At 36.9% G+C, this 12704-nt stretch overlaps 1 protein-coding gene across 3 annotated transcripts in view; it reads right to left on the bottom strand.

The window, feature by feature from the left end:
• Window positions 1-876: 876 nt before the first annotated feature.
• Window positions 877-12704, bottom strand: part of TDRD1 (tudor domain containing 1) — a gene marked incomplete at both ends in the record, with an annotated part of 33386 nt that continues 21558 nt past the window's right edge. Inside the window, 8 exons of one of the 3 annotated variants that reach the window (XM_081105126.1) lie at window positions 877-906; window positions 3471-3517; window positions 4128-4355; window positions 5145-5312; window positions 6712-6828; window positions 8730-8849; window positions 9570-9848; window positions 11803-11973. In XM_081105126.1, coding sequence (XP_080961252.1) covers window positions 877-906; window positions 3471-3517; window positions 4128-4355; window positions 5145-5312; window positions 6712-6828; window positions 8730-8849; window positions 9570-9848; window positions 11803-11973 — 1160 coding nt within the window. Of the gene's footprint in view, window positions 907-3298; window positions 3392-3470; window positions 3518-4127; window positions 4356-5144; window positions 5313-6711; window positions 6829-8729; window positions 8850-9569; window positions 9849-11802; window positions 11974-12704 lie in introns of those variants that run through there. The other 2 variants (XM_081105128.1, XM_081105127.1) reach the window with 2 other exon arrangements.

The raw sequence follows: 12704 nt of genomic DNA, 5'->3' as shown, positions 1-12704 counted from the left end.
GACACCCATTATCAGTAAAAGCAACAATAAAAAAGTCTTGTAAGTTTCTCTTTGAGTTGGTGAAAACATATCCTGAGGTTGTCATAGGCTGCTACTTAAAATCACAAAAATTCTCAGACAGAAACTCAGGGCTGGCAGAAAAGTCAGCTGGCCATAATTCCACACGTGAGTTTAGGAGAATTTACTTCTAATTTAGCTTAAATTGTTACCTGCATTTGTGCTTCAGAAAATGGCACATTCTAACTATAATAAAAATCTAAGTGGCTACATAATGGCTGGTGAGAGCAGAGAGAGAACCTTCCTTCCCCTGCTGGAGTGGTCCAGAGCCCAAGGACAGACTGTGCCCAAAGGCCAAAGGACAAGGGAGCCACGTCAGGATGGAGAGCAGCTCATGACCTCAGCATGCACAAGAAAAGAGGAGCAGAGACTGGAGCAACAACAAACCAAAGAACATTTATTATGTGCAATAGACAGGTGATGACAGGGATATTTTATTATAAAGTACTTCAAACATACATAAAAGTCCTAAAAATAATAAAGCTCATGTATCCACCAACTAGACTTATCCAGTATTAATATGGAGCCATGTTTTCTTCAGTACCTTATGTAATAAAAAGTTATATGTACAGTAGGGAGCCCCCATGTGTCCCTTCCTCATATTTCTGTGAATTTGGAAGATCTTCTGTGCCAGGCTTATGTATTTGGAAGGAAGAACTTGGAAAAATAAAACTACTCTACCTAATAGAAGAGCAGTAAGCAACAAAAGTGGAGGCATCCAAGGTCATTAAAGAAAACGTCAAAGAGAAAAGGTTCCGATAAACAAACACCCAAGATGCTGTCCTTTCTCTCCTAGTCTAGCCTTCACTGTTTCCTCTCTCATAAGTGTTTATTTCCAACAGACTGTTTCTGAAAGAGAAAAATCAACTATCATTATGCTGTATATGAAAACTTGGTCACCGTGGTTCTTAATTTCTATCTTAAGTACAAGCAAAACAAATATTCACTTTTAACTGAAATTAGATATTAAGTCAGAACCGCCAGTTAAAAAATTAGCCACTACCATAACAGTGTAATGTGTTAATTATAGCTGTTTGTACTCCCTCTTCAAAAACATAAAATATAGCTGTTCACACTCTCCTTCAAATATAAAAATATTTTACATTAACTTGTATGCCAAAGTACGTATGTATCACTTTTGAGCAAAAGGTTAGTTTTATGTTCTCATCATCACATCACTCCTACAATTACTAACAAATTAAAACAAATTTCTCCAGAGATGATGAAACAAAATTAAAACACATTTTCTCTATCTCTAGGAGGAATGACTTAAAGTACTAAATATTCAACTACATTTTCACTAGAATGAAGGAAATCTACTTAAGTAACCATGTATGTAATTTTTTCTAATAATATAACCGTAGTTTCATGCACTTCAGATTGATGGAACCTAAAAAGATATTGAAGCACAGCAGACAGGTAAGAAGCAGGGGGCAGTAGAGAGAAGTCGGCTTTGATTCAGAAGACCTACTTTTCAGGCTGTGTGATTTTGGGCAGCCATCTAATCTCTCAGCCTCAGCTGCCTCACCTAGAAAATGGGGTCGTACTTTCTTTTCAAGGGTGCTGTGAAGATGAACTATGGGATTAGATAAAAAAGTTCCTTTTAAGTAAAGCACTGCCCAAATATATGGTATTACAGTATTCAAATGTAGATAGAATACGTATTTATTCCCACAGAGGAAAAGTCAATTCAACTACTATGCTTTAAATCAAGTGGTTGTTGTTGTTTTTTTTAAGTAATGTGTTCAATCTATTCAGAAACAACAGAAAATACAGGTTTCATCTGAAGGTGTGTGTAAGCATTCTCCACAATCTTTAGAAAAAAGCCTATTACACAGATGAAGAGTAACAGAGCATGCAAGTTCATCAACTTGACTGGCACTAGCACTAAATTCTAGAAGTTCGTGTCTTTGCATGTCCTTAATCTATGAAATTAAAAGTATCAATAATGATTTTAAACCCAAGTACACAAAAAGCAGTCAGTATTACAACTCATTGCGAGAAAGCACTGAAAGTTGTCATTGCAATTGTAAGTCAGCATTTGTTAAAAACAACCCAAAACTTGTAAAGGAAATAAATCATAAGAATCAAAACTGTTGATCTTGCATTAATGACATTTACCTTAGAACTTGGCTATACTTTCTTAGGAACAGAAACAAACAATAGTACAAAGAATGTGTGAGCCCAGCAGTTAACTACTTGAGGACTGTCACGCCCACAGAGACCCACAAAGACCAAGCTGTTTGCAAAAGGTCTGATATAAACTACACTTCAACCAACAAGAGTGCACACATTAAAATAGTCAAAGATCCTTTGCTTTTGGCTGGAATTAATCTCTTTGAATTAAGTGATAAGGGCAACTTCCAACTGGCTGTTTACTGATCACAAGTTATTTCTGAGGACCATCTCAGAACAAAGGATCCCAGATAGTAACAGGGAATAGCAGCAGGGGAACTATTGTTTAAAACTCACCAATTTTGTCTTTTAACCACTAGAATCACCACAGCCAAAAGAAAAGAGTATGTTTTGTTTTGAAATGCAATATACCATCAGTGCAGCCCATTTTCCATTCTTGAAACCTTGGAACTTCCTCACAAAAAGTGCTAAACATCCCGGCCGGTGTAGCTCAGTGGTTGAGCATCGACTTAGGAACCAAGAAGTCACCGGTTTGATTCCTGGTCAAAGCATATGCCTGGGTGCAGGCTCAATCCCCTGGTGAGGAGTGTGCAGGAGGCAGCAGATCAATGATGTTTCTCTCTCATCAATGTTTCCATCTCTCTATCTCTCTCCCTTCCTCTATCTCTAAAAATCAGTAAAAATGTATTTTTTTTTGGTGTTTTTTTTTAAAAGCTAAACACTGTTACAGCAATGCACACAAGTGAGAGTTGATCTCACATCTAGACACAAAGCATTTCGAGCTACGCTTTACATCACAGCAATTATTACGAGTCCCTCCACATATCAACATAAGCACTCCCCCAAATCAAACAACAGTAGGAAAGTTTGCTGCAACCTGAACACGCACCCCTGGGCTCAGTGCCACTGGCAGTGTCAAAGGAAGATTACCCAATAAAACTTAGGAAAACAGCCAAAACATTTAACCAGGCCTCTGATCATTAGGTCACAAAATAAAGCACAGCCTCGCAGAGAGCTTTCACTCCAGCAGCTCTGCCCTGAGACCAGGACTGCAGGTGTCCGACTGCTGGTTACAGAGGTGGCAAAAACAGCAAATTTTACTTACTTAACTTTCTAACAACTTTTTCATTTCAATAAATTTATTTTGATTGGTTGGATTGTTTAAGAGGAAGAGAAGAATCTGTTCATGTTTTTCAACCTATGGGTGAAAAAAATAGTAGCATTTAATTTCTCAAAGTGTTAAAAGGATAATTTCACTTAAAGAAAACTTTACCCACTTGTTTCTGTAATTCTGAGCAGCAGCAATTCATCCTGTTCGTCTTTTCTAAAAGCAAATGCAAAAAGTCTTTAGGTCACAAACATGCAATATAAATAACAAAAATCCTAAAGTCTGAACATATGCCCCTCCCCAGTCATGGGTTCCAACTACAAAAGACTTGATCAATTAACCTTCTGTTTGCGTTTCCATGCTATCTCTACTGTGTCCAGGGATTTTACCAAACGAATGCCCATGTCTCCAAGGTTTTAGGTCTTCTGCCTCTCATATGGGATGTCTCTTTTTGGCTGAGGGCAAGCCTGCCAAATCATCATCTTATGAAATATCATAAGATCCAATCTAAAAAATGTGGGTGTTTTTCACTTTCACCAGGATCAAAAGTTAACTGGAAGTAACTTTGAATGCCCGACATTTCTAACGTTCTTGGCATCAATTCCAAGGACAGTGCTGCTGAGCCTGATCTAAGGACAGTCTGGACTGCGCGGCCTGCTTCCTCCAGGAGGTCCTCGAGGCAGCGTCAGGACCTGGAGCCCTGCCACTGGGCTCACAGAGGAGGAGGGGGGGAATGTGGCCACTGGGAGTAAGGAAAGATGAGTTCAACTCAATTGACAGTGATTCTTAATTACACTTACATTTGTATTACACTTGGAAAAAATACCTTTATTTAGAGCATTTTGCTTTTTAGATGTGATGTCTCTTGCCAGACCATACATCACCAGCTTATCAGTTAGACTGACAGCGCCGTTCTCAGAGCTTTTCTCAACCGACACAGTATGGACATTCTTAGTGATTCCTTTTACAGAAAGCGTTACATTCTGATTCAACATGAAGTTTTTTAGTAGCTCTATTACTAATTGAGAACAGCTTCCATTCAATTCCATTAGTCCTGGAAAAAAAATTACATATTAGAGTTAATCTTTAAGTCCCTTTAAAAAGGTAGTATTTAGATAAATTATCTAAGGATAATAAGAAAAAGCCTCACTGATTTTAGCTAGGTTTATGTATGCTTTGATGTACTACTGCTATTTGCTGCATTAAAAAAAATAAAACTTAGGTACTCGTTGATCCCTGTTGTGTGTCAAGCACTAATCTAGGTCTGGAGGGCCCAAACAGAAAATTGGTTGCCTTCCTGGACATACATTCATGTGGGAGAAAAAACAGTAACAGTTCCCCAACTCCCTGAGTCAAAACCAAAGCAGACTGTTCTTATCTGCGGGTACCTCCAGGTAAAGAAATCGGGAGTAAGTAAAAGTCTACTGTAATACTTCAGCACACTTCATACAAATTCCAAGAGAAGAGTTGAAAATACTATACACAGTGTCATCTGAATGTCTCTAAGGACAGAGGGTGACACAGCAGGAAGACCCCCAAAAGAGCGGACAGGTGACCCACATTCATCCTGGCCCTGCCACTTCCTAGTTCTGCAACCTGGGACAAAACAATCTCTAAACCTGGGCACTATGAAACCATCTGTGAAACAAAGATGGACCAACCGAATATCATTTTTGTGAGAATGAAAAAATAAAAGATAGGAGATTTCTTTGTAAACTCTGCTTGATATTTAGAAATCTTGGCAGTTACTTGAAATACCTATTTGATTCAGACTTAGAGCTCTAGAACAAACAGGAAAAAGCAACAACCCAGAGACACCCAAATTGGAAAGTGACTTATCTACCTTCGAACGAACATTTAATAATTTGGAAAGGCAGTTCCAGGTGGCTGGCGGAGATCGGCTGCACTCTGCCAAGGGGCAGAGTTTCCACGTTTCCATAGTCCGCATAGATCACTTTCACCTCGGCCTCCGACACCCCCAGAACAATAGCGCGGTACCAGAGATCATCACCTGAAAACATAATGGAATTTTTCAAACATGAGAGATAATTTGCTTCTGGAGAATGGAATATACCCAAATATTACAGTAAAGTAAGGGATTCCGAAAACAAGGGATCCCGATGACTGAGGGGGAGATCTAGACAACAAGGTGGGGTGGGGGAGAGATCAAAGAAACAAGGGTGGGTGGTGTTGAAATAACTCCCAGCATGATGGTGAAGGGAAAAGTCCAGGATGATGGCTCAGGTCTGGAGGGCAAACAGTCTAGAAAGGAGTGGTTCAGAAGTTTAAAGAGGCTCCTAATACAATAAAAGCTGATAAAAGTACATTAAGTGTTCACTCAATTTACACCAATGCAGAGAACTAGAGGTAATTAGTGAAAGTATACAGAACACCAGTAACAACAAAAAGCGCTACAAAATGGAAATCTAATTATAGTACACCACATGGTTAGCCTATGAATAGTGTTTATACAACACTACAAAAGTAATAAAGAATATTTAACCTGCCGAAACCGGTTTGGCTCAGTGGGTAGAGCGTCGGCCTGTGGACTGAAAGGTCCCGGGTTCGATTCCGGTCAAGGGCATGTACCTGGGTTGCGGGCACATCTCCAGTAGGAGATGTGCGGGAGGCGGCTGATCGATGTTTCTCTCTCATCAATATTTCTAACTCTCTATCTCTCTCCCTTCCTCTCTGTAAAAAATCAATAAAATATATTTTAAAAAAAAGAATATTTAACCTAACCAAAAATTATCACTTACAGTTTCTCAAATTTAATTCATTTCAGAAGGCTATTCGAGAAGCGATTTGTTCAAAAACCGAATCATTTTTCCCCCGTTAGAAATAATGTAAATTTAATAAATCTATCCCAGACCCCCAAATGATTCCATTTTAACTTTTCTTATATATATGTCTAATGTAGTTTAATTGATAAATACCTACTGATCCACCATATAGACTCGCAGTGGTTCTTCTCAACTTTCCTAATGCCACGACCCTTTAATACAGTTCCCTCATGTTGTGGTGACCCCCAACCATAAAATTATTTTCGTTGCTACTTCATAACTGTAATTTTGCTACTGTTATGAATCGTAATGTAAATATCTGATATGCAGGATGTATTTTCATTGTTCTCGGCCCACAAGTTGAGAACCGCTGATATAGAGTATTATTATCTAGAGCTGGTTATCTAGAAGTACTGACAGATTTGTAAATCTCTACCTATACCCTTGCCTAAGTATAACTGTGGTTATGGAACAGAAAAGCTGAATAACTCCAATATTTGAATTAAACCCATGACCTTTTCTTTAATTTCTCTACCTAATCAAGTGAAATGTGCATCTTAAATAACAAGATCCATATCATTTCATGTGAAAGAGAACAGAAAAGTATTTTCCCTAGAAGAATCTTACTTGTGTATTTGGCGCAGCACGCATCTCCCACTCTCGGTCTATAGGATGATTGCCTCGTCTGAGCATTGCAATATACTAACAATTCAGTTGTCAATACATACAGTTTTTCCTGATCTTCTAAAATATATAAAAACAATCTTTTGTGAAAAAATTTTCAATACTATTATTAAATATAGTATACAAAACAATGTTAAATCTAATAACCCCCAAAAACCTCTGTGTATATTAAAATATACATTTATTTTTAAAAAATAAATAAAACCCTATTGGTCATCTTGTGCTGAAGGGATGTAGTACTGGGAGGGGCAAGAAGGAAGTCTGTGGAGACTAATGTCTTGCTTGGGGTTGCTATACTAGGGTGTTCACACTTATGAAAAATGATAAAGCTGTATTTTTACAATTGTTTGGTGTGCTTTGCAGTGAGTGTGTTATACAGGCACACCTGGTTCTATAGTGCTTCAGATATTGTGTTTTTTACAAATTGAAGGTAAGACCCTCCACCAGCAAAGAGCTTACAACTTGCTAAAGGCTCAGATGACAGCACTTTTTTAGCAATGAAGTATTTTTCAATTAAGAAATATACATTTTCTTTTTAGAAATAAAGCTATTGAATACTTAATAGACTAAAGTAGAATGTAAATATTTTTATATGCAGTGGGAAGCAAAATTCATGCAATTTGCTTTAGGGTGACATTTGCTTAATTGCAGTGTTCTGGAGTTGAACTGCATCATCTCTGAGGTATGCCTCCAGTTAATAAAATACTTCCAATTTGTGATACTACTAGTATATGTTATCAGGATTGAAAAATCCTAAACCCTTGCTTTCTATTCTACAGATGAAGGATAATTATTTGTAATATCAGAGATAAATTTAAGCAGTTATTGGTATTATCACAATTCTAGGTCTGACCATTTGAAACAAAGGTTTATTTTCTTCAGCCTTTAAATATCTGCAAATTATTTTGAATAGCTACCACCCAACTTGCACTAACTCACATTCTACACTACAAGGATACACTCAAACAACACTGACAAGAAGCCTTAATTGTAAACTTCCATGAAACAAAAAAGGAAAATTAAAAATACTTATACACTACTCTTTACTTATACGCTATACAGTTTAAACCAGCCGTGGGCAAACTACCGCCCGCGGGCCGGATCCGGCCCATTTGAAATGAATAAAACTAAAAAAAAAAAAAAAAAAGACCGTACCCTTTTATGTAATGATGTTTACTTTGAATTTATATTAGTTCACACAAACACTCCATCCATGCTTTTGTTCCGGCCCTCCGGTCCAGTTTAAGAACCCAATGTGGCCCTCGAGTCAAAAAGTTTGCCCACCCCTGGTTTAAACCGTTCTCTAAGTTTCTAAAGGTATACTAACACTATGATTATAAACAGAATACAAAGTACTCTTTGAATATAAAAAGTTTTGTTTCAAATTCTCTTAAATGGCCCTGGCCGGTGTTGTTCAGTGGTTAGAGTGTCAGCCTGCTGACCAAAGGGTCACAGGTTTGATTACCTCGGTGGCAGGTTCAATCCTGGACCCCAGTTGGGGCACAAGCAAGAGGCAACCAATCGATGTGTCTCTCTCACATCAATGTTTCTGTTTCTCTTCCACTCTAAAAAAATCAATGGAAAAAATATCCTCGGGTGAGAATTAAAAAAAAAAAATTCTCTAACACGGGTGTTGAAGATTAACTTGGTAAATACAATTGAACACAATGCATTTAAACAAGAAGTTATACAGTAATCAAGACATTGTTTTGCTATAAAAAGCTGTAGATTATTAAGAAGAGGTTGAACAGATGCTGAATGCAGGGCATTCTATTTATGTCCACCGGTGTTTTTATTCGTGAATCTGCCTGAAGTGCTAATAAGATCAATTCTTCCGTAAAACCTTGAGACAAAGTTATTACCCTCCTCCTTCTCCCCATTCCCTAATGACTTCAGATAAGCACGTTCGTTTTACAGTTAAAAAGGTTAGCATAAATGGGTCTCAAATTTTAATTTCTTACCCGGCATGTCATTTGGCAGAGCATAAAATAAGTTTGGGTTTATGATTTCTAATATGCTGGCTTGTAAAGTTTTATCAACTGGCAATTCTATTGTCCTCCACTGCTGAGCTAAAGAGACGGCTGAAAACATACCAAACAAAGGTCTCCATGAAACAGGTCCAATTCAGTATTCTTTCCTAGTAATGTATTTATTCACTGTTTTTTTTCATCAACATTCCAAATTTCCCAAAATAATATCTGTATTTTTACAAAACAATCTATTCAATTTGAGGAATTTTGTGGGTGTTATAAAAAAATTTTTAAAAAAACCACCTGTAATGAGAATCTTTGAACCACTGCACTCCTGTAGTACTGTGTTTCTGTAATACATTTCCATTTCTGTAGTATATTCAGTATCATTCTTAAAATGTATTCAAACATTAAGGGATACACAAATGTATGATGCAAGTTTACCTGATAAGTAACTACATTAAAAATGAGTACAGTGTTGGTTGAATAAAACCATCATGTTTCAATAAATTAATATTAAATTAACTTCAACTAGAGGCCCAATGCATGAAATTCGTGCAAGAGTAGGCCTTCCTTCCCCCGGCTGCCGGCACGGCTTCCCTCATAGCCCGGCTTCATCTGGAAGGTCGTCTGGAAGGATGTCCAGAAGGACATCTGGTCTAATTAGCATATTATGCTTTTATTATTATAGATAGCTTATTATTAATCTATCTCCACAAAACATATTTCTATAGGAAAATTGTATCCTTCAGAATAGAATATTTTTCACAGCCTTTGAAAACAAAGGATAACACAAATTTAAATAACAAACAAATAGCTTAAAAATGTTACCTTGATGCCCTGGGGTTTCAATCTGAAGATCAGGCTTATTGACAGGTCTGTTACTTGTTGTAAAGTCTTTTTGTGGTGAACTGGCTTTTACAACCACATGTTCCTCAATGAGCATATCACTAATTATTCTGGGATAACAAGTGGAGAGATCGGTGAGCTCAAGTCCCACTCCATTTTCAGAGATTTCAACCACTCGGGCTTGGAGTTTTATCCCTGCAACGCACATCTGAAATTTTGCTATGTCTTCCTTAGTCCAGTGTTTGTTTCTAGGCTGTATATCTGGCAAATATATGCAGAACAGCATTAAGAATTCTGTGCCCACGCTGTATTTTTTTTTCTTTATTAAGGTATTACATGTGTGTCCTTAGCCCCCATTGCACCCCCAGCCCCAGACTCACGCCCTCACCCGCCCTGGTGTCTGGGTCCATTGGTTAGGCTTACTAGTATATGCCATGCTGTATTTTTGCTTCAGGTCAGCGATGTTGAATATCTTTTTCCAATACTCAATTCTGTATCTACACCCTGCATATCTGATTTACCAATAATGCATTTGCAAATTTACTGCTCAGGATCTTTTCCTTACTTTCCTCCTAATGTGTCTTTACCTGGCATTTTCCCAATAGGCAAAAATAGAACTGTTATTTCTTAACTTTTTAAAAAATATTTTTTTGTTGATTTCAGAGAGGAAGGGAGAAGGAGAGAGAGAGAGAAACATCAGTGATGAGAATCACTGATCGGCTGCCTCTGGCACACCCCACACTGGGGATCAAGCCCACAACCCAGGCATATGCCCTTGACCAGAATTGAACCTGGGACCCTTCAGTCCTCGGGCCGACGCTCTATCCACTGAGCCAAACCAGCTAGGGCTATTATTTCTTTTAGAAGATGTTTTTATGTTCTGTTACACACAATGATGAGTGGCCAATTAAACTGGTAATAAAATAAAAAAAAGATGTCAACCACATAACTCACCTTTGTGAACAGTTTCCTAATATTTTAAAATATCATTTTAAACTACTGAGCCACAGATACTTTTTCTTTGCGAATTTTGGCTTATACCCTATTCTTAACAGTGATTCTCAAACTTCAGTGTGCATCTGGATAACCTAGAGGGCTTGTTAAAACAGATTTAGGGGCCCCACCCAAGTGTTTGCAATTTAGTAGTTGGTCTTGAGTGGGGAACGAGAATCTGCATTTTTAAGTTCTCATGTTGCTGCATCTGGTTCGGGGGCCACATATTAAGAAACACTGACATAAAACGTGGTAATTAAAAACAATAATCTGAAACATACTTAGTACAAATTAAGTAGAAAGAAAACAAATAAGCAAAAGAACAAATGAAAAGCATCTATGCTTCCAGACCACTGTTACCATTTTGGTATCCAACCTTCCACAGTTTTCAGGGAAATACACACATGAACATACATACTCATATTTCTTTTTTAAATAAATTTTTTATAATAATAATAGCTATTATGGGTATAACAGTGCTCAGGCACTGTTAAGTGCTTTTTATACTTTTATCTCTTGGAGGAAGGTACTGTTACTGTGTGCATGGGAGGAAATGAGAGCAGAATTTAAACAGTTTGCTTGAGGTCTCACGGCTGGTAGGGAGCAGAGCTTGTCCTAGAGTCCGTCCTCCTAGTTATAATGCTGTGCTGCATCTCCTTGTAACTGTTTTCTTCACTTAAATCATGAACAATTCTTCTATCAATGACACATTTAACCTCCTTTTAATGACTATGTAATAACAAACAGGAAAATAGGACCTCTGAGTGCCAGGCCCTGTTCTGAACATTCCTTTAATCCTCACAACAACCCCATGAACCAGACACTACCATTACCCATTGTATGGCGCATCATTTAACCCATCTTCTCTTATTATTTAGGTTGATTTGCTTTTATTAACAGCAGTGGAATGAGTTTCCTTGTAGGTGGACTTTGTAAAATTCCAGGATTAGTTCTTTGGGATAAATTATTGGAAGCAAAATACCTTCATGAGAAGAAATCCATTTTCCCGCCCATCACAGTACAGAAAAGCAGCTGCTTCCCTACTCTGACATCGACAGACAGTCTGGCCAGTATCTTTAAAAATACATTTTGAAATTGTATATAATAAAGTAAGATCTTCTAACTTACACAAAATATTAAAATTATAGATATTAATACTTAGATGTTTATGCACTCTAAGTATTAGAAGACAGTAGAGAAGATTTCTTATTCTACATCATACCTACTAACCAACACTGTATCCCTTGAAATGGAAGTGTTAAAAATTCAGAAGGGATCATTTGGAGTTCATCTGCAGTAACTTCTCCAATGTTTCCATAATCCACAAAATGTACTTTAATGTTTCCATTTGGTACAATTTCCTTGACTAAAGCACGATACCAATTGCCATCACCTAGATTTAAGATAAAGTTTATAACATGGAAGTTGTATCATGAAAAAGACATCATTTGTCTAGCAACTAATAAACCTGCTCTTCCACAGATGATGCCTTTAGCTTTCATTCACAGATTCATACAAGAATACTCAAAATCAATTTTTAGAATACCTCCAAAATTTTTACCGCACCACACTTTTACATCTGATATAAGTTAAAGATTTCATTCATCACCTGTCCTTAAATTATCAGAATGTAAAGGTAAATGTAAGCATGTCTGTCAATCTGGAAGACTTAAAATACTCTCGCTACTACTGACAGATTGTTTTAATTGTTACTTGGTAAAATAATATAAAAAGTAAATAGAAAAAGTCTTGCAATGAAATTAAGATATCTCATTAAATTTAACTTCAAAATAAGTAAGCACAGGGTGACCAGAAAAAAACAATAAATCTACAGTGGACAGGTTTTCCATTATCTAATTTATTTTAGTATTATCAGAAATTTTGGAAAGAAAAGCATTTAACCAAGTTTAAGTATGAAAGTATCATTTGGAAGTTCCTGGTCAAAGAGAGAAGAAAAAACATCTTAAGCATTCACTTAATGTCAAGTGTGAAAAATATTTGCTTAAACATCAGAAAGAAAAATATACATCAAAAATAAGGGTTGATAAAACCCATATAATTTTATTAAACAATGTCACCCCAATACATTCAATAAAAATTTAAATTAAAAAAAAGGGGGTTGAA

This window comes from Myotis nattereri, assembly GCF_964212035.1.
Source record: "Myotis nattereri genome assembly, chromosome: 13".
Lineage (NCBI taxonomy): Eukaryota > Metazoa > Chordata > Mammalia > Chiroptera > Vespertilionidae > Myotis > Myotis nattereri.
This window is presented reverse-complemented; position numbering and strand designations above follow the sequence as displayed.